The 23,991-nt window shown below is 48.7% G+C and overlaps 1 protein-coding gene across 8 annotated transcripts in view; it reads left to right on the forward strand.

The window, feature by feature from the left end:
• cep112 (centrosomal protein 112) overlaps positions 1 to 23,991 on the forward strand; it is a 94,739-nt gene that overhangs the window by 67,250 nt on the left and 3,498 nt on the right. For 4 of the 8 annotated variants that reach the window (XM_027006744.3, XM_081710722.1, XM_081710725.1 and 1 more), the window contains 3 exons: positions 5,599 to 5,661; positions 11,423 to 11,572; positions 18,959 to 19,048. In XM_027006744.3, coding sequence (XP_026862545.2) covers positions 5,599 to 5,661; positions 11,423 to 11,572; positions 18,959 to 19,048 — 303 coding nt within the window. The other 4 variants (XM_081710724.1, XM_081710723.1, XM_081710726.1 and 1 more) reach the window with 4 other exon arrangements.

A 23,991-nucleotide genomic window follows, 5' to 3' on the forward strand; every position in this document is an offset into this window, starting at 1 on the left:
AAGGGGGGCTGTCCTCCTCTGGCTGACAACGGGCACCACAATAGTAACTATTTTAAGAGAACGATAAATAAATACATTTTGAAAATGAAGAAATACGGAATTAGTGTCCATTCTGGTTTTCTAAAGATCTTAGTCTGGTCCTGATGGTGTCCAAAACCCATCCCGCATGAGAACATCCATCAAGGGCAACGGAGAAGTAGTTGGCCCCGGTGGAGGTGTGATGGGCTACAGCAGAGGACATCAGGGGGTGGTGAGAGTTGCCATGGCAGCTGAGACGGCTCAGTAACATCAACACCATAGACCAGCCCACAGCTCACAGAATCTGCCAATACCGACACCACAAATCCTCATTGATCTGACTGTGCAAAAGACTGTACAAATGTCCTGTATGGCTGGTTTATTGAGTAACCTGAAACACACATACGGGGAAGAGGGGTGAGAGATGAGCTGCCGATAACCGTCTTTTCGTTTGGTCCGTTTCCTTTCCAGCAGACACTTCAACTTCTTTAGTTTTTTCTGAATTAATATTTCAGGATTATAATTTTTTTTGTCCCTGCGGAAGGGATGTATCTACTGTAACATGTGCTATATCCCAACACGAGGATCCGCTAAGTACAGAGGCTTGTTAGATGCCACTCTGCTCTGAGCGATACAACACAAGCCAGATATGGGAAGAAAAGCAGCCATGCATGTATGTATTAGGCTTGGGCGATAATGTCAATTTAGGCAAGCGGTCATCGTTATCCCGATAAACGATATTATCACGTTGAAAATGAATTGACTAAGTGCCCCACATGCACGTCATAGGGCCTTTCATCTGTTTGTCACATGATCACTTTATTGCTGCCTATGTAACTGGTCTACTGCATCTCAGTTGGACAGTAAAGGAGAATTAATGCAGAAGTAATAAATAAATAATGTTTATGATGCATGTATATAACCCTAGTAGTTATAGTTATTTAGTCTTTAACATTCCAGATTGGTTTATACAGAAATATTATAATTTGTTTTTTGAGCTAACTTTTCACCCATTACCGACAAGCATTTTTGCACTCAAAGATTTTATTTACAGCAATAACTTCAGAACAGCATCCTTAACAAATATTTAGCTGATTTTTATTATTTTCTTTAAATATCCAAAGCATTTTGCAATTATGACAGGAGCATTCAGGGTCTCGCCCAGGGGCCCAGCAGTGGCAACTTGGCAGTGGTGGGGCTTGAACCAGCAACCTTCTGATCACTAGGCAGGTACCTTAACCACTGAACTACCACTGGTTTACAGTAAAGGCAGACGGTTATCGTTTGTATTCCACCAGGCTAATGGATAGTCATCTCCATTAACAGCTGGTTCCTGTTCATATGATGTCAGTTCAGCTGTCCAAGAACATTGTAATGCACATGAATCTTTTGATTGACCCGCAGCCGTATTTCGGCTCCAGTCCCGTTAAAATCCTGCATTTGATATCCTTCGCTCAATTATTCGATTATTCTCTCAAATTATTTGTTGTTTAGAGCCTCAGCACGTGGCACAATCCTGTTTTAGTACAAATAAATAAATACATTTTTAAAAAATCATTATTTATTAAATAAATACACATCTTTTTATCTATTTACTTGTTTAGCTGCTTTTATATACATAAATATTAATTTTAATTTTATATAATATAATTTCTATAATTATTATTAAAGTGCACACATTTAGCTTATGTATTTTAATATTTAAATAAACAACATTTACAATGTTATTTGTCAGTTCATTTGTTTGTTCTTTCATAACATAATTAAACTTTTCTTTCTCATGAGTCTGATTTAGAAAACAGGGTATTACATTAATGTTCTGGGAATTGGAGTTCTTATTGAGGTTTCAGCAAGGCCCGCCTCCTCTGCCAGCCTTGGGAAAAAGTACTGATCGATCGATCAGCATACACCCCGAGCTCGTTCTGTCTTTGCTTCTTAATTGAATTCGTCACACCCATATGTAGGTTATGTGCAAAACAACAACTATTGCCATCAAAATTGGTCTCTCATGGCTGACTATATTTGCAGCAGTGTTGTCTGTTGTAATGCAGGTTAATTGTTCCTCATTCAGCTTCGACTCCTGGAGTACAGAGCAAAGACCCTCAGATATATTGATTGCAGTGTGGCTATCTGGAAAGAACATGGTTTCCAAACATTTGGATTCAAGCTTCCACTGCAGTGAAATATAGTGTGCTGTCTCTGACATATACGGAGTCGTGTTAGTACTTGACCACATGTCATTTGTCAATGAGTAAACCTCCGCTGTCTTGATCAAACACTCAAACTTCAGCTCAAACATTATTGTACATCTGCCTTGCAAAAGTACTTATGGCTTGGTAGCGCATAGTGTGAATTCAAGGTTGGTATTTCTCTAATGAATGGCAGGAGACCCTTTAGTATATAACACTTTTTACACTGGTTACACTTGTAGTGTTCTCTCTCCACTTTGCGCTGTCAACAATCACGTAGTGATTGTTGTTTGACTCGACTAACTGGCATCTCCTCTCTGGGCTGGACCCAGTTTACCATATAGCAGTTTGTTTCATTTGCAAATAAATTCTTTGCCAGACTGAAGCTCTACATTATAATCTTTTCAAGTATCGATATAAAAAGATAAATTTGTAGTTAATTAGTCGGTGATGTTATGATCATGTGGTCTATACTTAAATGCCATCTTTTCTGTTATATAGGTCTAAATTTCTCATACATCATAGATTAGAATAAAGGCATCGCCAGAAATCAGTGGTAAATGGCATTAGTAAACGATAAAAAGAAACAGAACGATAATCTAAACCAATAACGATATTAGGTAAATTATCGTGATATGTGCACATACGCGCGCACACACATACTAGGCAATCTTGTTCGTGTCTTAATAACAATAATCAAATGTTAGAGATGGAGAAGATGAATATGCCTGTGTATGCATGAGTATGCCACTGCCGTTGCTGTGCGCACAAGTATCTTGAGGGTTGCCATGGTTTTCCTCCTCCTGCCCTCCCTCGGTGGGCTTTGTTCCTGCCCATGCCCACTGATGAGGTTTGGCAAGCGGCACATGCTCTCTCGCTCACCAACGCCCCACCGCTGCTGCCCCACTGACCTCGAATGACTCCGCAGCCCTCCCACCGTGTCACTGTGTGATCGTAGCTTCTGATGGGCCCTCTGAGGGTCTGCAGCCTGGACATGCCTTTGGTTGGGCGCTCAGCCCTTAGCCTGACTCACACATATCCATATGTACACTATTGATGGTGTGCCAGAGTTCTAGGTTATTCTGTAATGTTTGTTCTCCCATCAGTTGGGATCCAGGGCGTATTCCAGGACTAATCTGGGACGTAACCTGTGCTCGAGCAGCCATGTGTAGCTGCCTTGGTAGTGATGACCTCTGTTCTTGGCCTCTCTCCCGTAGGAAGTCTATGGAGTCTGTGTGCCCATAAGGCTGGTCTGTCCATGAGGTCTCCATTCCCATGAGGTTGGTCTGCCCGTTAGGCTGGTCTGTTCATAAGGCTTCCATGCCTGTGAGGTTGGTCTGCCCATGAGGCTGCCATGCCCACCAGGCCCTTGGGCCAATGCTCTTTTCTGAGACAGGACTTCCTGGGTTGACATGCATCCTGCACCCATTTTCCCTGCCTGCACCCTTGATAAAGCAGCAGGCATGTCAGGGTGGTCTCTATAGCAACGCTAGCAGCCAACGGACTACAAAGAACGTCCGACCTCTGTTTCATATATGGATGATGGCTTGCTTTCTTTCTCTTGCCTTCTTTGTCTGAGTTCCTGCTTGATTTTCACTGTTATTAGGTGGAAAGTTCCCAGGGGACAGATGAGTGACAGCTGAGAAGAGGTGGAGGCAGAGAGAGGGGGAGAGAGAGAGGGAAAGCGAGAGAGCCATAGCACAGCTGATGGCAAATAGTGCTTACGTGCATGTGTACGTGGATGTGTGCTCATCGGTGTGCATGCAGGTGTGTGTGCGGACGTGTATGATGTGAATTTGTGGGTATCTGTGTGTGTGTGTGTGTGTGTGTGTGTGTGTGTGTGTGTGTGTGTGTGTGTTTGTTTGGAACGCCAGCAGTTGTCTGTAGCAGAGGCTCCATCTGTCGGTGGTTCTGAGGTTCCGTCTGTCTGTCGGTGGTTCAGTGGCGCTCCGGACAGCAATTCTGATAGCAGAGCATCAACACAGACTCCCAGCTGGTCTGCGCTTGGAATGGCTCTCACGCGCACATATGAGGCTGTATGGATATGACACAGCTCACAAACTTGCGCACACAGAGAGCCGCGCACGCGCACACACACACACACACACACACAGTCATGTCCCCTCGGAAAGCAGTGTTCCCCTGCTCCGTTTGTCAGGATGCTGTGTTTAGATGGTGCTGGCCTCTTGCCATGACAGCCCCCTTTTATGCTCCTTGTACACTACAAGTAAAGCGGAAGTGTTCAGTTGGCCAGAGTAGACCAGTAAGCCGTGCCCTGAGCACCTGCCGTGGGTTCCTTTCAGCCAATAGACATTTTTCAGTTTACGCTTTAGCTCCAGTTTGTGTGCTTTATGGTAGTATTTATGCATACAGGATTTTGTCTGTATTTTAGAGCAGTATTTATTCATGTGTGTTTTACAGCAGTATTCATGCATATGCATTAGGGCAGTAATCATGCGTGTGTGTTGGTGCATTAGTCATGTATGTGTCTTACAGCAGTAGTCACGAGTGTGTTTTACGGCAGCAATAACGTGTGTGTTTTACAGCACTAGTCACGCGTGTGTTTTACAGCAGTAGTCCCGCGTGTGTTTTACAGCAGTAGTCCCGCGCGTGTTTTACAGCAGTAGTCACGCGTGTGTTTTATAGCACTAGTCACGCGTGTGTTTTACAGCAGTAGTCCCGCGTGTGTTTTATAGCAGTAGTTCGGCATGTGTTTTACAGCAGTAGTCCCGCGCGTGTTTTACAGCAGTAGTCCCGCGCGTGTTTTACAGCAGTAGTCCCGCGCGTGTTTTACAGCAGTAGTTCGGCATGTGTTTTACAGCACTAGTCACGCGTGTATCTTACAGCGATAGTCATGTGTATGTCTTATAGCAGTACTCATGCTTGTTGTGTGTTCTGGGCGGAACCAGAACCCTTGCTGCTGTGGGCGCCACCACTGGTGAGCGTGCACTCTTTTCACTCTTTTTGTCTAGTGTTGGTCTTTTGCTTCCATGCGAAGACTGTCCAAGCCATTTTCATCTCCTGTTTGTGTTTTTGTAGATAATTGGCTGTTCAGTTCATTTTCTCTCTCTCTCTCTCTCTCTCTCTCTCTCTCTCTCTCTCCCCCTCCCCCTCTCTCTCCTGTTAAGTGATGAATAGTTGGCGGGGGATCAAAGGCAGAGCTGCTCTGGCTGCTGTGAGGAAGCGCTGGGCTTGGCACGGGGCCAGGCGTGCCAGCGACAGCCATGCCAGCCGCAGAGGTCACGGTAGAGCTTGTTGTGCGCGTGTGCACATTTCCTATCAGCTGATTGGGTTTCATCTTTTTCTCCCTCTCTCGCTCTTTCTCTCCCTTTGTCTCTCTCGCTCTCTTCTCTGTTTCTCTTCCTCTCTCTCTTTCTCTCGATTGTTACAGGCCAACAGCCGCTTGAAGCAGCTCGAGAAGGAGTATAGTCAGAAGCTTGCCAAATCCGCACAGGTAAACACTCTCCTTGCCTCCAAAGACTTGTTTGAAAAGAAACAGTGTTCTGGGGGAACAAAAAACCCTCTTCCTTTTCCCCCCAGATTAAAACGTACACCCGCACACACACAGACGTATGTGGACAATGTTCTTGGCATCATTATTACATAACGCACACCTGGAAGCACATTAATACCAGTCTAGCTCCAAACTGGAGCTTCTCTTTGGTTGTTTTTTTGGTTTGGTTGTTTTCCTGTTTGTTTCCCCAAGTTTTGGCAGGTTTGGCCCAGTTAAATGTCATTCCATGGAGACGCACGTCGCTTTCTCCCGCCTTTAGCCATACCAGTACGGGGCATTAACCAACACGCTAGACCTCCTGCCTCATCCAGGTGGTGGACCGCTGGCCAGCTGCGTGTAGTGGCCGTGTGAACGCTGATCGCGCTGGAGCACCCCCAGCCGTACCTCCACCCGTCCATGTGGCTGACATTGGGTTCATTGTGCGGGGGCCTGGCGCGGCTCGGAGGACCCGCGGGCTCCCCTGCCCGCACATGAATCATGCTGCAGGCTGCATCTCCTTGCTCCCCTCTCCCCTGTGTTCCTCATGTGAGATTACGCGGGCCGCTCTGACACTCTGGCTGAACTCCTGAGAGCTGTTTATGTTTCACAGGAGAGAGAGAGAGGGAGAGGGAGGGAGATTGGGGGGGGGAGAAGGAGAGAGAGAAATTCTCCCTTCACTGCAAGGTTGCACACTCCAATGGCATTTTCATCTGCCATAATTGCCCCTCATTACCTAACTCCCCGCTCCACAACGCTTACTTTTCCATCCTCGTTCTGGGAGCTGCCCCCTCACCCCAACCCAGGGTTCAGATTCAGGTTGACAAGCAGATGTCGTGCGTGAACATTGGACTGTTAAGTTTTGTGATGAGCAGCGACGACGATAGGCCCGGAGCGTGTGTTCGGGCTCAGGGGTTTGCATGCACAGACCTTTTGGCTACTGCCCTGTTTCTGCTGAGGGATGCACACGTCAATAGCACTACATTGGCATGAGCTGAACAAACGTCTTGTTTCCCGGCCGGCTCTTACACGGTGGGAAAGCAGCTTTAGGATGAGGTCTGTTGCAGTGTTGGTCCTGAATGCTGAAGCAGACAGGATTTTAGCCGCCGCATTATTGATGTGTAGCTAACACCTCCTGATACCTGATTTGCCTTTAAACACACTTGCTCTGCAGAAACCGATCTCACGATGCTCTTTGCTATCATGAGGTAGTGGTTAGCAATGCCTGGCACTCAGGAACGGTGGGCGGGGGGGGGGGGGGGGGGGGCGTGGTCCCTGCAAAGCCCTGCCCACTTCACCGGGCCCAGCCCATTGGTTGCTCCAGATATTTAAAAAAACAAAACAAAAAAAAAACAGTGCGTAAAGCGTACTGGTCCTGGGCCCTGTATGGAGATATGAGCGTAGTGGGGTTAAGTTTCTCGTGCGAACTTACCCCTCAGCTCCAGTCTGCCGAGCCACAGAGCGCCGGCATAACTGACTTCAACTCCGGCGGGACGTGTGCTCTTTCCCTGCCTAAACAGAGCCCGTAAAACGACAGCTGACGAGCCCGAAGCAGTTGTAGTCATAATGGGCTGAATATCGGAGGGAAGATACAGGAATAACAAGTAAGGTGGGATGAGTGTGTCCCTCTGGGCTAAAGACTAGATGGAAGAATCTGTATGGTGAAATAATTATTACCGACAGAGCTGATGTTCGCATAATAATGGCTGTTTCTGGCTTTCATGTGGTCCGCCCACTGACAGAACAGGCCTAATCTCCTCCCGTGTGACTGTTCCACTCTCTCCCAACTCCCACACAATGATGCATTCCAGGCACATCAGTCCTGCCCATTCGTTTGCGCACAGTAAACATTCCCTGGTCCAGGCCGTCACAGCCAACGACGCCGCTGGGCTGCTCTCGCCTGCGCTCCCAGGCCGAGCGCCGCACCACTTCAGAGAGCCGCTGGTTCTGTGCTCACGGCCTCGCTGAGACAGGAGACGCGCTCTGTCTTTCTCTGACCATCTCCCCTGCTGATTGGAAAGCTGTTGTTAAAGTGTGCAGGTGGGTGAGATGTGTATGGAAAACGCCCACTGCATGTTGTGATGTCACTGTGTGCTTTGGATATCAGTTTTGGACAGATGGCACACAGAGAGAGAATGGAGGTTAGATCTTCAGACAGGCCTGCCATGGTAGATTACCTCTCTTTCATCTGACTTGTATACACAAAGTGTTTCTCTCCTATTGCTCGTGGTCTTTAATACCTATCTTGTCAGGACGAGTCCAACACCTCGGAGGGTATAGAATGCTATCACGTCCACTGAAAGACTGATCACACCCCAAAGGCTCTGATAGCCTGTTTGATCCGAATTGGTCATTACAACTTCAAATTTGTATTTCTCAAAATGTGTATGACTTAAAACAAGGATGTGTGTACATAACAGTGAGCATAAAAGTAAGTACTGTGCGTGTATCAAAACCTGAAGGCAGCAGCCACACCCGGTTTCGAACCCGTGTCTACCAAAGTAAATCAAATATCAAATCCCAATTATTGTCACGTCACTTCACACAGGTGTGAAGGTGAGTGAAAAGCTCGGGTGCTTAGTCCCAATCTGCAAATGCATACACATTAAATACAGAATATATACACAATTCACTGTTTCCAAAGTGCAGGCTATAAATATATAAACTGTGAAAGATACAGATTTCCATTATACTGTAATCCAGTGGCGTCGGTTTCATTTCAACTTTGGTGGGGGACATCACTCACACCACCCAACCTAACAATATATGAGTAGTGTGAGCAGGAATTGTTGTGTCCCCCCAGTTCTGGTGCAGGTGTAGATGTACCAGAACTGCAAGGTTCAGAATTCTAAGATGCCCAAGATGCATTGCAGCATATACGAGACAATGTGGAGGTGAGTGGGATGAGAGATCTGTGGTGGTCTGCAGTGCACTGAGCTGTAGGTGCAGTAAAGAGCGTGGTGTGGTGTGGATCGTCTACAGAGCTCACTGTCGTAGTGATTGGGGTGAGAAGTGCGAGTGACACGTCTTGTGCAGCCTGGTGGCCTGGGGGAGGAGCTGTTTTAGCACCAGCTGATTCTAGACTTTAATAATCCGGCAGCAGCCAGTGACGCACAGGGCTGTCCGCACCCACCCTCTGCTGAGCCTTCTGTTCGAGAGCAGTGCGGTTACTGTACCAGGTGGTGAAGCAGCCCGGGAGAATGTGAGAATGCTCTCCACACAGGTGGGAAATGTCCTGAGGATGTGGGATTCATTCCAAACGTTCTCAGCCATCTGACGCAGAAGAGGCACTGTTGCGTCTTCCTCACTACACGTGTGGTGCGTTCTGCCCATGGAAGTTCCTCTTTGATGTGAACCCGGAGGAACTTGAAGCTGGGGACCCTGTCTACAGTGATCACCATTAATGGTGATCTCCTGCTCACTATCGGGGAGTTATCCTGGGCCTTGTTGACATTTCAGAGAAAGGTTATTTTCCTGGCTCCTCTGCCTCATCGTTAACAAGACATCAGGCCCACAATCGTTGTGTCGTCTGCAAATTTAACGATGGCACTGGAATCTGAGTGTGCCTGAACAGTCGTGGGTGGGCAGGGAGTAGAGCAGAGGGCTGAGCACACAGCCCCGAGGGGCTCTGGTGTTGAGGTTCAAGGGGGAGAAGGTGGCGATGCCCACCCTTACCACCTGGCATCAGCCTTTTGGAAGTTCAGACTACAGCTGCACAGAGAGCTGTTCCTGCAGCTCAGTATTCCCGAAGCCTCATAGGACGATGGTGTTGTATGCTGAGCTATAGTCCACAAACAGTATTCTCACATGTGCGTTCCTCCTGTCTAGATGGGAGACGGTAGTGTGTAGTGTCAGAGCTATTGCATCATCATAGTGGATCTGTTCTTCCACTATGCAAACTGCACTGGGTCCAGGATGGCAGGCAGTGAGGAGCAGATGAAGTCTCTAACCAGCCTCTCAAAGCACTTACTTAAGACAGAGGTGTGAGCAACGTGCCACTCGTATAGGCAAGTCACACTGGCTGTATTTGCATCAGGAACACTGGTAGAGGGAGAAGTTGAAAATGTGCACAAACACTCCTGGTCGCTGATCTGTGCAGACTCTAAGGACACATCTGGGAATGCCGTCAGGGCCGTCTGCCTCGCGTGTGTTAATGGATCTGTACATACAGGGCTCGGCTCAGCGGCGCAGGGGCTCTTTCTGAGGCCGCACCGCCGTTTCCTTCAGAACAAGAATAACAAGTGGAGTTCAGAAGCGCTAGAGTTAACTACAGAAGGTGTTTTCTTCTTAAAGTCCGTTAATATGTTGAACCCACACCACGTGCTTCTCACGTTGGTGCTGTTGAACTGTTGGGTTTGACTGCGTTTATTGGCTACCAGAAGGCATAGCTGGCTTTCCTGTACTCTTCCATGTTCGCTGATTGAAAAGCAGCAGTATTGTGCTTCACAGTTGAGCCATGGTTTCTGATTGGGATAAACACATTGTTTTTTGTGGGCAAAACATCCTCCATGCACTTTCTGACGAATCCAGTCACAGAGTCTGCATGCTCATCAATGTTGTTTTTCAACACGTTTCAGAACATCTCTGTCCACGTTGTCAGTCCAGGAGCTTAGAGAGCAGCGATGTGCCTCCCTGATGGTGGGTGGCTCCTGTTTCAGTGTCTGCTTGAGGGTGGGCAGCAGCACGGCAGAGGTCAGGGAAAGCCTTTGTACACATCCTGGAAGGGAGGTCCAACATGCCTGATGTTCATGGGCCACATGTGATATGCTGAAAGAATTTCCCCATGTTTGCTTTGTTAAAGTCCCTGACATCAGTGGAGTCTTTGTTGGCCTGTGGGCGCATATACAGACAGCAGAAACAATGATCCCAGAAATCTCTCTGGATGGCCACAGTGGCTGCACACGACGATGAGATATTCCAGGTCTAGGGAGCAGAAAGACTCGATGAAATGTGCATTTCTCTGATCACACCAGGCATTGCTGATCAGAAAACATACACTGCCCCGTCCTGTTCCGTCCACGCGGAGCACAGAGACTCCGGCAGGCTTGGTGGCTTTGTCTGGAATCTCCACTGACATCTAGGTCTCAGAGTACAGATTATACAGCAGTCCCTGAGTTCCTGGATTTGCCGTCCAGGGACTGTACGTTTGCCAGTAGTATCCTGGGGAGTTCGGTTTGCGTTGAGTGATTTCTAGAAGTGTTTGTCAGTCGTGGACAAAGATTCATTTTGGCCAGATTCATTGCAAAAAAAAGTTACATACAGACGCACAACAGAAAAGCTGTGTCCACTGCACCAAAGAGGCAGCTCTGTAGCACAGCATCCAGAACGCCTTCCTGAGTGGCAGTCTCCATCACACTAGCCTCTCCTTTATGGAGCGCACCCTTGCGTTCACGCTACCCTTCACGCTGCCCTCACGCCACCTTTCATCCAGAGTCAGACCGCTGCCCCTCACCAGGGGTTCGCACTGGGCCACGCACCAACCCCTCAAGGAAGTGTTACTGTATTACATCATTACTAATACATTAATTTAGAAATTGTAAGTTATTTAATTTCTTTATACTGTACAAATGAAAATGTTAATTGATCCTTCACTCACTGTTTGTATGCATGCATACACGTGCATGTTTGTACGTGCATGCGGGTCTGTGTGTGTGCACACATGCACGTGGACCTGTGTGTGTGTGTGTGTGCGTGTCCGCGTGTGTGCATGTCTGTGCGTATGCAGGCCATGACAGAGCTGCAGACGGCGCTATGTTCAGTGAAGGAGGAGAGCAAACAGAGGCAGCAGGCTCAACAGCGCCAACTAGAGGAGACCCAGGCACACTGGGACGAGGAGAGGAGGCAGCTCAGCCGTGACGCTGAACGGGCCAGCAAGGTGAGGGCAGGAGAGCGCACGCATGCACGCACACACACACACGCACGCACACACACTCACGCGCACGCACACACGCACACACACGCGCACACACACACACGTGCGCATGCACACACACGCACACGCGCGCAAACACACGCGCGTGCACGCACACGTGCACCCACCTGCACGTACTTACACGCACACTAAGACACTTTCACGTGCATGCACGCACACGGTCACGTACATACACACATACTTGCACACTCGGCCCTCTCAGAGGAGACGAGAGGGCCCCATCCATCGCCTGCTGCTCCTCACAGCCCAGACCTGTCTCGGCTCTCTGCTGCCAAGGTGTGAAGGCAGGTCAGCACTTAAACTATGGCAGAGGGCAGTGCCTCATATTTACGACAGGTTTGAACAGGATACTCTAATTTTGAACTCCGCTTGGATTGCACTGACCCTTCACTTTGGGGGTCAAGCCTCTAAAGTCAGCCAGCTTGGGTCACGGACAGCCTTTCTATTTCAGGAATATTTTGGTGGTGGATTCTTATCCGATTTGGGATCATGAGAACAGTTGGAATTCATGTGGTTTTTTGCCTGTGTGCAGTGCAGTTACCTGTACACATTAGCAGTGTCGTCATCAAAACATCAACAGCAGCTGCCAAATTAGCAAAAGCCACGGTTTTATTTTTGTTTTATTTATTTATTTACATTCGTGCCTTCTCGACCTGATCATGTACAGCTGAAGAACTGTTTTCCATTTTCTAGAACAAAGTACGATGTATACCTGAGTTACTATCACATCCATTTGCTGCTTTTAATACACTGAGTCATCTCACAAATATGACGGTTTTCGTTGTTGGTAACACAGGTGACTTGTGGCAGTATGCTCATGGGTACCGTTTCAGAGGACAGAAGGGGTCACATTAACGCAGAGACAGGCCACTTGCAATTACAAATGTGAGCCATCAAGACAGAACAATTCAGTCTGAGCTAAATGTCAGAATGAATAATGTGAACATATCCCATAATGCAGCTGAGGTCATGTTGTAGTAGATTTGGTGCAATATGTTTAAATACCAAATTTACATAACAGTTTGTTTGTTTGACTGGTCATTTGTTTCTTTTTCTTTCTTTAAACATAAGGTTTGTTACTGGGACCTATTCTAATACTGTGGAAAGGCACTTGTAATAATATTCTCATCATGCATGCCTCGCCTCACCTGACAACACAACAATCTCACTAACCTGCTCCTCCTTAACCCCATGCACTGCACACCCCCCCCCCCCCCCCCCCCACCGAGCCAGACCCCACCCAATCACTCCCAGACCCGAGTCCGCCCGGGCTCTCCCTCCTGAGACTGACCCTAGCAGGTTGGCCTGCATTAATGTCCCCACCTCAGATGGCCCTTGACCGGTGTACACCCCCTGGTTAGTGTGGCGTGTACTCAGGCTAATTATGGTCCTCGTTACCTCCAGCTCCGTGCGTTAACTCCTCAATTTATGAAGCTTCAATTAATGCCTGACTTTCTGATTAAAGTCTATTCACACAAGAATTTATACTGATAAATTGTGTGTGTGTGTGTGTGTGTGTGTGTGTGTGTATGAGAGAGAGAGAGAGAAAGAGTGGCGTAGGGGGGCAATCTGAGCAAGAGCAGAGGTCAGCAATAGAAGCATGTCGAGCAGTTTGTCATTGGACAGTCAGAACAACCGTCGCAAGCTGCTATTGTTTCCACACTGCTCAGTTCAAAGGCACATTGTGAAGGAGTCAAAGCAGCTGAAACAAACAACCCCCCAACCCTCTGGGTGGGGGCAGGTCCAACAACATCAAAGAGCAGCACATTAGAATGTAGTAATCCCAGAACATTTGCTGTCCGGACGGCGAGTCATATCAGATGTCCCTTCTTCTCCTCTGGCCGTAGGTTAAATGCGGGCTTGTTTCTGCTGTCTTCTCACATCCCTTCTTGCTCTGCCATAAATCCCCACAAAGGGGCTGATGGGTCCCTCCCGCCTTTAACTGCACGTGCTCCCCGCAAAGCTGCTTAAGACCCGAAATGGCACCTGTGGAGTGCGTGCCCACCACTGTCCTCCTGGCTTTTGGGGTGGTTGTAGTTGATGATGATGATGATGATGATGTGTGGGTGTGGGGGTTTTCGTGTTCTTTTTGTTTGTTTGTTTGTTTTTTGGCTGAAGTTTAAAGTTAGTTTCGTCACGCCTCTGACGCGATAGTATCAGCAAAGATCATAGCTAGACTCTCACGCGCACACATCTTTCCTCCAGAGGGAGATGTGTGTGTGTGTGTGGATCTCAGACATCACCCGTCTGTGCGTGGCGTGTCCTGCTTCACATAAACATAGAGCTTCAAAGTTACTGTGCCTGCGCAGGAGGCTTCTGCAGCCACACGGCCACGCCACAGTGGCAGACCCACCCTGTTCCCGACATCCGCTCGAACGCCTCTGTACTGCTTAGCCTCCCGGTTTCAGCCGTGGCTTTGAGTGCCGACCCATGCAGCCTGCCTACACCATTATAACCATCTCTCTGTCACCGCCAGTACGGGCGATGGGCAGTGTGTACCAGTGTGATGAAGTGAAGTCAGTGCTGACCTGTCTGGCTTTCTCTGCCTTCAGTACTGCAGCGTCAACCTGCCTGCCTGGTCTGAGCCACCAGCTAATCAACAAACAGGAATGCCCCGCCTTTGCCTTAATCCAGGCCTTTGCCCCGCCTTCGCCTGAGAACTCGCTGTACATTTCCCGTGCCGCTTCCCATGCCCCGCCCTTCCCTCTCCTGACTCCGCCCTCTCCTCTCCTGTTTCTCTTGTTGTGGTGGAAAAAAGGGCTCTGATAGCCCCCCCCAGCCCCCCCCGCTCATAACCACCTCCTCCTCTTTAGCACTTTGTGAACTATGATTCACTCAGTCACAGTAATGTGCTGGGCCGTGTGCATGTGCTGAGTGAGGAGTCAGCCCTAGGGGTTAGTGCCCATTCAGCTCCCAGGAGGCCCTGCAGGGAGGGCGACTCCAGCTCCAACGTGCCCAAGCCGGGGACGAGTCCTGACATGCTACCCCTGGGAGAGCTGGGGGAACAGAGAGAGGTGGAGATGTGGAGGGTGCAAACTCAGGTAGTTCAGCATTCATTGCACACCCCGCATTTATATATTTAGTTTGTCTCCCACTTGGGCCGTCGAAGCTGTAACTACATATAAGAGTCCCCCCCCCCGTGGCTTTCCTATTTTCAAACATCCACCTGTGTCTTGGCATGCTTGCGGTAGTAACCACATGTGCCCCTGAGAAGCTGGGATTCAAACCAGAGCCCCCGTGCACAAGAGCTCATCTGCACCGTCTTTACTGGCCGTGCCACGGAGGAGTAGGCTGTTTTGGCCAAGTTCAGGTGCTTTCCCTCTTCAACAGACACTTCATAAATCACTCCTCATGTCAGCCAGTCAGCACTGACCCCTGGGTGACCTCTAGCTGTAGATGCTGTAGACTGGTGCACTCCTGTCTCACACTCATGTTGTTAAGCTCTCTCAGATATTTGCAAAAACAATGACTAAGCACTTCTGTTTGAGACCAAAGGAGATAACCCCTCCATATTGAGACTGGTCTGGCACTGTGTGTGTGTGTGTGTGTGTGTGTGTGTGTGTGTGTGTGTGTGTGTGTGTGTGTGTGTGTGTGTGTGTGTGTGTGTGTGTGTGTGTGTGTGTGTGTGTGTGATGGGACTGTTGGAAGGAATTGTTGGCTGACTGATGAGTGTATAAGCACAGATTCCCTAAAGAAAAGGAAAAAAAAAAAAACTTTTGAACTTCCCGTATCACAGGAAGCAGTACAAGATAACATTCCTACGTCCTGCATGAGAGTGTCTCCCCCCACTCTATCCAGCCTGTTCCCATCCACCCTGCTGTCAGACAGCACCACAAGCACAGCGCTCCTTTCACAATCCTTTTGCTTCCCAAGTCCACCATTTCTTGGGGTTTTGTTTGTTTTCCTGCTTCTTCATTCAGCTGTAGCTGCGGCGTGTGCTAGCTCAAGGGTAGCGCGCAAAAGACAGAAAGCAGTTTGTTTCAGTACACCCCCCCCCCCGCCGTTCTGTCGATCGAGGTCTAGCCACGTCAGGTCTACTTTAATTACACTGCTCCACTCACCCCCCCCAACATCACCACAAACTGCCTTTTGTGTTTTGTAGTCTGTTCAAGGATTTCTAAAGGACGTGCTGGCAAGCTCGGGACTTGGCGAGGACGGGCGAGGGGGGGGGATTGAACTGTTATTGTTTGAAAGACATGTAAGCGGCCTTCACAGCGCCGCAGCCACCAGTGAGAACAAAAAAAATCACAATACAAATGAAAGCAAGAGAAAGGGAGAAAAAGTGAGAGACGCCAAACTCTGTCTCCTTCACATACAGCTATCAGAAGCTAAGCCAGAGCAGAAATAAAGCAAACCTCAAAATCTCCCAGAATTCCCTCTCTCTTTCTCGCTGTCTTCGTCCCTTTCTCTCCTTTCCTCTCTCTTGCCCTCTTCCCCCATCCCCCAACTCCTCTTTTCCCATCCTCTTGTCATCTGATGGATGTGGGCATCAGAGCACACGACCTGTTCCGAGCGGTATACAGCTGTTGATGTGACAGGCCAGCATCACCTTGGTCCCTGGATCCATGCCCACCTTCAGAACATCTGGAATCCTTCTCAACCACCTCACCAGTGTGGTCACCTAAATCTTCCTCACAGACTAGCACCTGTGGGGCAGACCCTTCCAACTCCAGGATGTATAAATAATGGAGACTCTGACTGCCACCCTGTGTGTGTGTGTGTGTGTTGGTGGGTGGGTGGATGGTTGGTTGTCAGTATATGTAATTGTGTGTGGATGGATGTGCGCATGTGTGTGACGGTGGGTGAGGGTGTGTGTGTGTGTGTGTGTGTGTGTGTGTATGGATGGATTGCGTGGGTGAGTGGGTGGCAGAAGGGTCCAGGTTTTCTGTAGTTTTAAAGTAATTCTGCTTGTCATTAAAGGATCTCTAATGTGAAGCTGGGAGCCACTTTTAAAGCAAATAGAAATTCCAATAGAAATGAAGAGCCGTCTAGCGCTAACAAAACATGACCAGGAGCTCAAAGAGTGCTGAGAGCCTTATTTTCTTCCTTCTTTCTTTTCTTCCTGGAGCTTTTCTCCTCTCCTTCTTCTCCTCTGCTGCCTGTGCTTCACCCGAGGGAAACATGGATGTCTTATCTTTACAGGAGGACCACCCAGGAACCACGGCTTGGATCTCACCTTTTGTGTGTTACTCTGTGTGTGTGTATAAGCATTAGTAGGTGTCTGAGTACTTGTGTGTGCTTTTGTGTGTGTTTGTATTTTTGCGTGTGTGTGTGTGTGTGTGTGTGTGTGTGTGTGTGTGTGTGTGTGTGTGTGTGTGTGTGTGTGCGCATCTGAGTGTTGGCGGGGGTTGTAAGCCTTTAAAATCTCATCACTTGCATCTTAGCATTCCTGCAGGTGTGTGTGGGGAGGGGCGGGCACATACAAGTGTGTGTGCATTGTAGAAATCTCCAGGGCACAAACAAGTGCACTTTGTAGAATGGATGAAAATAAGCCACTTTGCTACAGTCTCTCTCTCTCTCTCTCCGTCTCTCTCTCTCTCTTTCTCTCTCTCTCTCTCCGTCTCTCTCTCTCTCTTTCTCTCTCTCTCTCTCTCTCTCTCTCTCTCTCGCTCGCTCGCTCGCTCGCTCGCTCTACACACACCCGCCCTTGCCCCTCCAGGAAATCGAATGTTCCACTATTGCCGCCTGTTGAGATCGATCCCACACTGGCTGTCTGATAAAGAGCATATCATCCTGGCCATCTGGACCCTGTTTAGAGAGCTTCTCCATAGCAAATCCCCTGTTCACGTCGAGAGGAGAAACAGATGTAAGCCTACAAAGCCTCTCCACTGGCCAGCGAGGCGTCCGCACGCCTCTGACCAGGTCCACCCAGGACCGCTGAACAGAGGGCAGGGTCGTCGCGGCACTCGGCTTATGTCTGAAGCTTGGCAGAGGGCCAGTCAGTGCTGAGCAGCTATTCCACTTGAAGAGCCTGTCACTCTGTCTCGCTCCTCCCACGGTTCTGTGAGGGACCCTGGGCTGCTAGCATGGGGGTCTGGTAATGCCCTTGGGTAGAGATTCCTCCATTACCAGTCGAAGGATGGGGTGCGTGTGAGCTGGGATTGATGTGCCCGCTGTATGACAAAGGAAGAATTGCACACACAGGAAGCTCTGCAGTGTGGGAACCTGTCTTGCCCTGCCTGGTACCGCCTTCACCCTGCCTGGTACCGCTTTCACCTCCCACCATGAGATATTGCTCCTTCCTGCTCCATTCAGGCCTGCAGTGTTCCTCCCTAGGGCCATCACACTCAGACACATACACCAAAGATGAATCAGGCTTTAACGACTGCCACACTGCATCTCACTGACCCTGACCTCTTACATACGACGCAGACGGGCTGCTGGTCAGAGGTCCAGAAGGGCATGGGATGACATCACTGAGTCTCACAATTGGTAGGCCATGTGTCCTTTAATGGACACCTTAACCATTATGGATCCTTACAATTCAGACAGCTTGAAGTAAAACCATGAATCAGCAGGTGATTAATTTGACAATAAGCTAAGACACTGCCTCCATCTGCCTCTCCGGTGTCTCAGGCATTCTGGTTTCCATTATAGTCTAAGAAGGTATTAGTCACAACATAGTACAACCCTTTACAGGCCTTCTGGTGAAGTTATCTGCTCAAATGAAGGGATGCCCAATCATTCACAGAGACACAGAAACATCTCTCCACCCTGGTGTGTCACCAGATCTCCGAAACGGTCATTTAAATACTTTTCATCTACGATTGTGTGTGATTGCTGATCACTGTGAAGGATTAAGTGTTGAAGTTATAATGTCATTCCAGAGGCTGTATATCAGGTCTCATTGTAGCCAGTGTTACTTGGGCGATGGGGGGGCACTCTCTGCCCTTCCTTGAGCGGAATCTGTCCCAAAGTGTGGGCTAACGTGCGGGGAGAGAGCTTGGAGCCCTCCCTCTGCACAAGGCATCAGGCAGAAGCAGAGCCCCCAGCTGTTATTCTGCTGGGCCTCTCCTCAGAACCAGCATATGTTTTGGTTTAAATGGTTTTCACTTTTTTTAAATTCTGGGGAGAAGAAAAGCAAATTCGTAACGGTGAGCTTTTTTTGTGAAGAACCTCACAGCCGCTGTGCCACCAGTAACTGCATGTTTCCTGCCTGCTTGACAGATTTATTTCGCTATCACAGATGATGCAGATTTCCTTCAAATCAAGCCATGATTTGTCTTCACTTAAGTCACATCTCTCTCTCTCTCCTTCTCTCTGCCTCTTTCCTCTCCTCTTTCCTTCATGTTCTCCTCTGTTCCTCTCTCTCCCTCCCTCTCTCCCCAGGCTCTCCAGGAGCGGGTGGAGGCCTTACAGAGACAGCTGCATGCTGCTGAGAAGTTGTTGCTGAGCAGGGATCTGGAGTTCCAGGAGCAGGTACGCTCACGGCCGCAGCTCAGAGCTCCCCCTGCCCACAGCCCCCTGCAAGGCTGGGAGAGAGCTGGCTCTTCCCGCTCGCACTCACTTGTACGTACCCGCGTGCACATTCCCCACATTCCTGGAGATCCGGCTTCAAGCGCCAGCCCTCCCACCCCCGTCCCCGGGCCAGGAATGCTGGCCCCGGCTTCAGAGGAAAAGCCGGGCTAATAACAGGGCCGCTCTGACCTTGACACAGAAGGAGGGGGCAAGAAAGGAGAGTAACTGGCAGACTGGGAAATGCGTCCACCGAGACATCCTCTTTGTCCTGGCGAAACGGCCGATGACCACGGCTGGGCACGGCGTCCTGGAGAGGTCTGGAGCTTCTGCCTACGGCAGACCTGGCCTGCTCCTCGCTGCAGCTGCACGGGATTGGCGCTCCCTGGAGCTCCAGAAATGCCTTTTATCTGCTGCAAACTTAATAGATCACTGGTATGGAGTGGGTGAACTGCGGAAGGTGCGGTGCACACACCAGGGAGCTCAGCTGACCACACATGGCCCAGACCGATAGGGCTGTTGCTCAGCTCATCAGACCGTCTCCAGCGCTTGTCTGTCAACTGGGAGAGTGATGGTGGGAGCCCAGGGGCTCAAGCAAAGGCTGGAGCTCTAATGGCTCCCTCTAATTATAGAGTCCCTCTAGTAATTCTGAGCAGGCTTCTGCAGGCTGACACGAGGGCTCAGTGGTGACGGCCATCAGCTGTGAGTGCCAGGGTTCTCTCGCCCAGCGCTGGTGTTTACTCTCCACTCTGATGTATTATGAGGCAGGAAGCAGCACCCCCCCCCCCCCCCCGCCCCCCTTTTTTTTTACTGGCTTTCCTACAGGGGGAGAGCCTGCAGCACAACACATATCTTCTGAACCCACATACCAATATGCAGCCATCCCAGGGTCAGCTCTGTGAGTGTGTGTGTGTATGTGTGTATGTGTGTGTATGTGTGTGTATGTGTGTGTATGTGTGTGTATGTGTGTGTGTGTGTGTGTGTGTGTGCGCGCGCGCGCACATGTGCCCACATGCATCTCTGCATATGTCTTTGTGTGTTTACATGCAAATGCCTGTGTGTGAGTGTAACTACTTCTGTGTGTGTTTTCTACACGCACATACATGTGGGTGAAAAGAAAGGCAGCGAGGCCTACTCTCCCTCTCTCCTGTGCCGTGATATTGCCCCAGTTTATCTTCCAAGACATGTCTTTGTAATATGATCTGCAGCAAAGGAGAGAAGGAGGGGTCACAGTCACCCTCTTTCTGCCCAGACTTCCAACAGATGTTGTTCCAACGATGCTCTTACAGGCCCCTCCACGCCTGCTTGGCAGAAAATGTCAGCAACGAGCACGTACAGCAGTGCACGTCCTGCTCCACCACGCCGGATAAAAAGATTAGGCCCTTGATGCACGGGAGAAAGCACCATGAGCTGACTGCTCCTCCTACTCCTCAGGAGGAGAGGGGGAGTCTTCTGTTCCTGATTGCTGGAGTCTTGACATGTTAACCATAGCTCTTGGTACAGAGGGTGTGATAGCTGTTAGCAGAGAAGCAAAATCTGAAAACAGGCTGGATGTGAAAATGAGTTTTGTCTGGATTAAGTGAAAGAAAATGGTGTATTTAAAGTTCAATATCCATAAGGCAGCTATAAAGACAGAATGTCTGCTTCACATCATGTTGTTTTGGACTAGAGGTACACTGTGACAGCACACCACCTAGGCCAGGACGAAACCTAAAGTAACATTCCAGTGTTTTTAACCCATATCCCTGTTTTCTGCATTTGTAGCAGAATTAGCAAGCATAATCATTTCCTCATATTTAAAAAATATCAGAATAACTTGACCTGAAACACACTTTTAATGAACGCCTTTGGGAAGGAGATAAACAACAATACTAATGTCTTATAATGAGGCTTCCAATAATAAATCTAAATTTATTGTTAGAAATGCGTTCTTGCACTGGCCATCACTGCCATTTGCAGAAAAGCAGCTCCTACTTTGTAATTGAGTTCTTTAAAAAATAAAGGTCTGACTTTTCAGCCTCATGTATTTCTGTCATTACCTTATAGGTAAATAAGTTTAATTAAAAAACAAGAATAAACTGCGCAATAGTACAAAAATGCTAATTAACAATAATAAAAAGGAAAACTGGCATTTGGTTTTGGGTGTTGGTTTCAGTTTTCAATCCAGAGTTTCTTGGATTTTGTTTTTTGTAAAGAACATTAGTTTTCACATTTATCTGAGCACCACACAACTACTCCATTGGGCGCATGCGGTCTTTTTCCATGAGCTCAAGATCTGATAGAAGTGCTGAAGTTGCTGCTGCCATAAGAACAGCTCACCTCCACCTCAGAGCGTGTCCACCTCCTATGGTTTCTCATTCAATCTCGCAGCACAGTCGTTTTTAAAAAACGAGAGGAAAAACTTCCCTTTATTGCTTCTCTTCATGACACAGCTGATCTGCCAACGAAAACCTTGTGAGGGGTGCAAGATTTGAGGTTCCCCTTGTACCTGTGAGGGAGGGATTCTGTTACCTTTCACGTTTCAAGTTTTTTTTTCCGTGTTTTTCTTTCTGACGCACACTCATACCACACACACACTAAGAGCACAGCCCCACCCACCCCCCCACCCCCCACAGTGTACATCAAGCTCCTGACAAACTTCATTTGAACGTTGAAAGCGGCGAGCCCTTGTTGCTTTCAGTTGGCAGCTGTCAAGAAGCCTGGCGTGTGACAAACAAAGTCAAGCCCAAGATCAGTCTGAAAGCTATATATAGATGAAATGGTGTCATTTGAACAGAGCTCTATAGAAGTGTTATGGTTTGGGAGGACGTGGGGAGACCAATGTTTCAAAATTGGGAACGTTTCATCAGAAACTTTTTTAAAAGGCTTGACCGTTGTTAATCTACGCCAAGAGTGCACGTTTGATCAGCCGCTGTCCTCTGAGTGACCTCCTCATCCTCTTCAAACCACCCCTCCACCCCACCGTCACTGGTGTTCGTCACGAGCTGTCACAGCTTCCCGTTCCCTGACACAATGGGAGGCTTCTCTAGGCCATCATCTCTGAGGAAGCCGCTCCATGTTGGGCTTGACGAGGAGCTGCAGGATGGATCCTCTGCTGGTGTTCTTGTGAAGGGTCCGGATCCTCTGCTGCGGTCTTTGCACTGGTGGACATGATTTGGGAACATACTACAAGAACATACTACTACTTGTAAAATGTTTGTAATCTAAGAACTCAGTGTTAGTGTGCTTACTGTCAAATCAGAGTTCGGCTGTCAGGCTCCATTAGGCCCTGGAAGACTGCAGCACTGCATAGTTTTGTGGTTTCCCTAATTTCAAAGTTTTCAGCCAACTCACTAAAGTCATCACAGACTTAATTACCACAGACTTAATTAACTTAATTAGGTTTGTTGGCACAATGAACTCTGCAGTGCTGTGGCCTGCCTGTACCAAAAATTATGAAACTGTTCTAGACAGTTGTTTTTGGCCTTGGTAACCTTTACTGTTCCAGAGTTGCAAGGGGCCTGGCAGTAGTCAGTGTTTGGAGATTGTGTGGTTTATGCACTCTTTTTAGACTGCTGCCACATCAAGCACAATATCCTGGTAAACATATCAGCTTCACCGGTAGGGCATAGCACACTGCTCGCGGGACCTTCCTCCTGTCCACACTAATGTGTCACACATTAACACTGGCATCTAAACACAACGCTCCAATGCCATCCCCAGCTCCGGGGGCGGGGGCGGCCCCACTAACACATCCTGTCAGTCCAGTCTGTCTGTGGCTACTAGCACGCTGCTGCTGGGGGGGAACAAGCCTCCACTCTTCACTCTGGTCTCCATAACGCCCCACACCGGACAAGCTGAGCTGATGGAGCTGTCCAGGATGGGCTAGGGGGCCAAGCACGCTGCGCTGCACCATGGGCCACCGAGAGTCAACCAAACATATATCATGGCTCTAGCAGAGGTGCTCTACCCGCTCCACCAGCCGCTCTGCCGTACTCCCGCGCTCCCACAATCCCAAGCCAACGCTTGCCGGAATGTAGACTCTGATTATCTGGCGGCCTGCCTGTGCAGTGCCCAGTGCCTCTTTGGCTGTGGTGTGGGCAAGGTGTGTTGCACTGTGTCCAGTACCTGTGGTGGCTGCTTGGGGGTGGTGGGGTGGTGCAGAATCAGGACTCCAGCGTCTCAGGACTCCAGCGTCTCAGGACTCTGGAGCCATCTTGGAGAGAACCTTTGGAATGAAACAGGAACCATAAAACATGTTTGTAGGTAGTCTCAATTTCCTCAGCCATAAATCTTCGTCACAGTAAAATTTCACCCATTGTTGGGCCATCTTTTCTTTTTATGGATGTGTTTAACTTTTTTTTTTTTTTTTTTTTTTTCCCCCCCCCCCCAAGTTTGCGAATGGGACACAAATGATGATTTCCTGATCTTTTTGAGGGACATTTGTTTAAACGCTGTGTTCTGCTTCACCTTTTTCTTGTCTACAAACAAGTTTATTGATCATTTTGTGTGTGTTTTTTTTCCCCTTGTGCTACTGGGCTGAATCTGAAACTGAGGGGTGTAAGTCAGGACCTTGGTGAAGTGGTGAAGGCCTTAACCACTTTTATGTTGCGCTGAGTTGGAGCGGAAAATCTGCAGCAGTGTACTGTGTTCACATTGTTTAACCCTCACCCTCTGCGGAGGGCGTGCCAGTCCTTTCCTTGTACCCTACAAGATTAAAGCCAGAACAATCAGTTAAACCCACAAAAGGGAAATTATTTTAGGACGGGCAATCATTTTCCCTTTCATTTCCTGTCTCTCTTCCTTTCTGTCCTCCGTGATTAAAACAAGGGAAAAAAGGTTTATGACCATATTGTGAGAAAGACTGAACTTGTGGCCAAGCTCTGCCTAGACTCTCAGACAGATAGCTACCTTCTCTAAGCACAGAT

This window comes from Electrophorus electricus, chromosome 3 (assembly GCF_041902795.1).
Source record: "Electrophorus electricus isolate QZ-2024a chromosome 3, ASM4190279v1, whole genome shotgun sequence".
In the NCBI taxonomy this organism is placed as follows: domain Eukaryota; kingdom Metazoa; phylum Chordata; class Actinopteri; order Gymnotiformes; family Gymnotidae; genus Electrophorus; species Electrophorus electricus.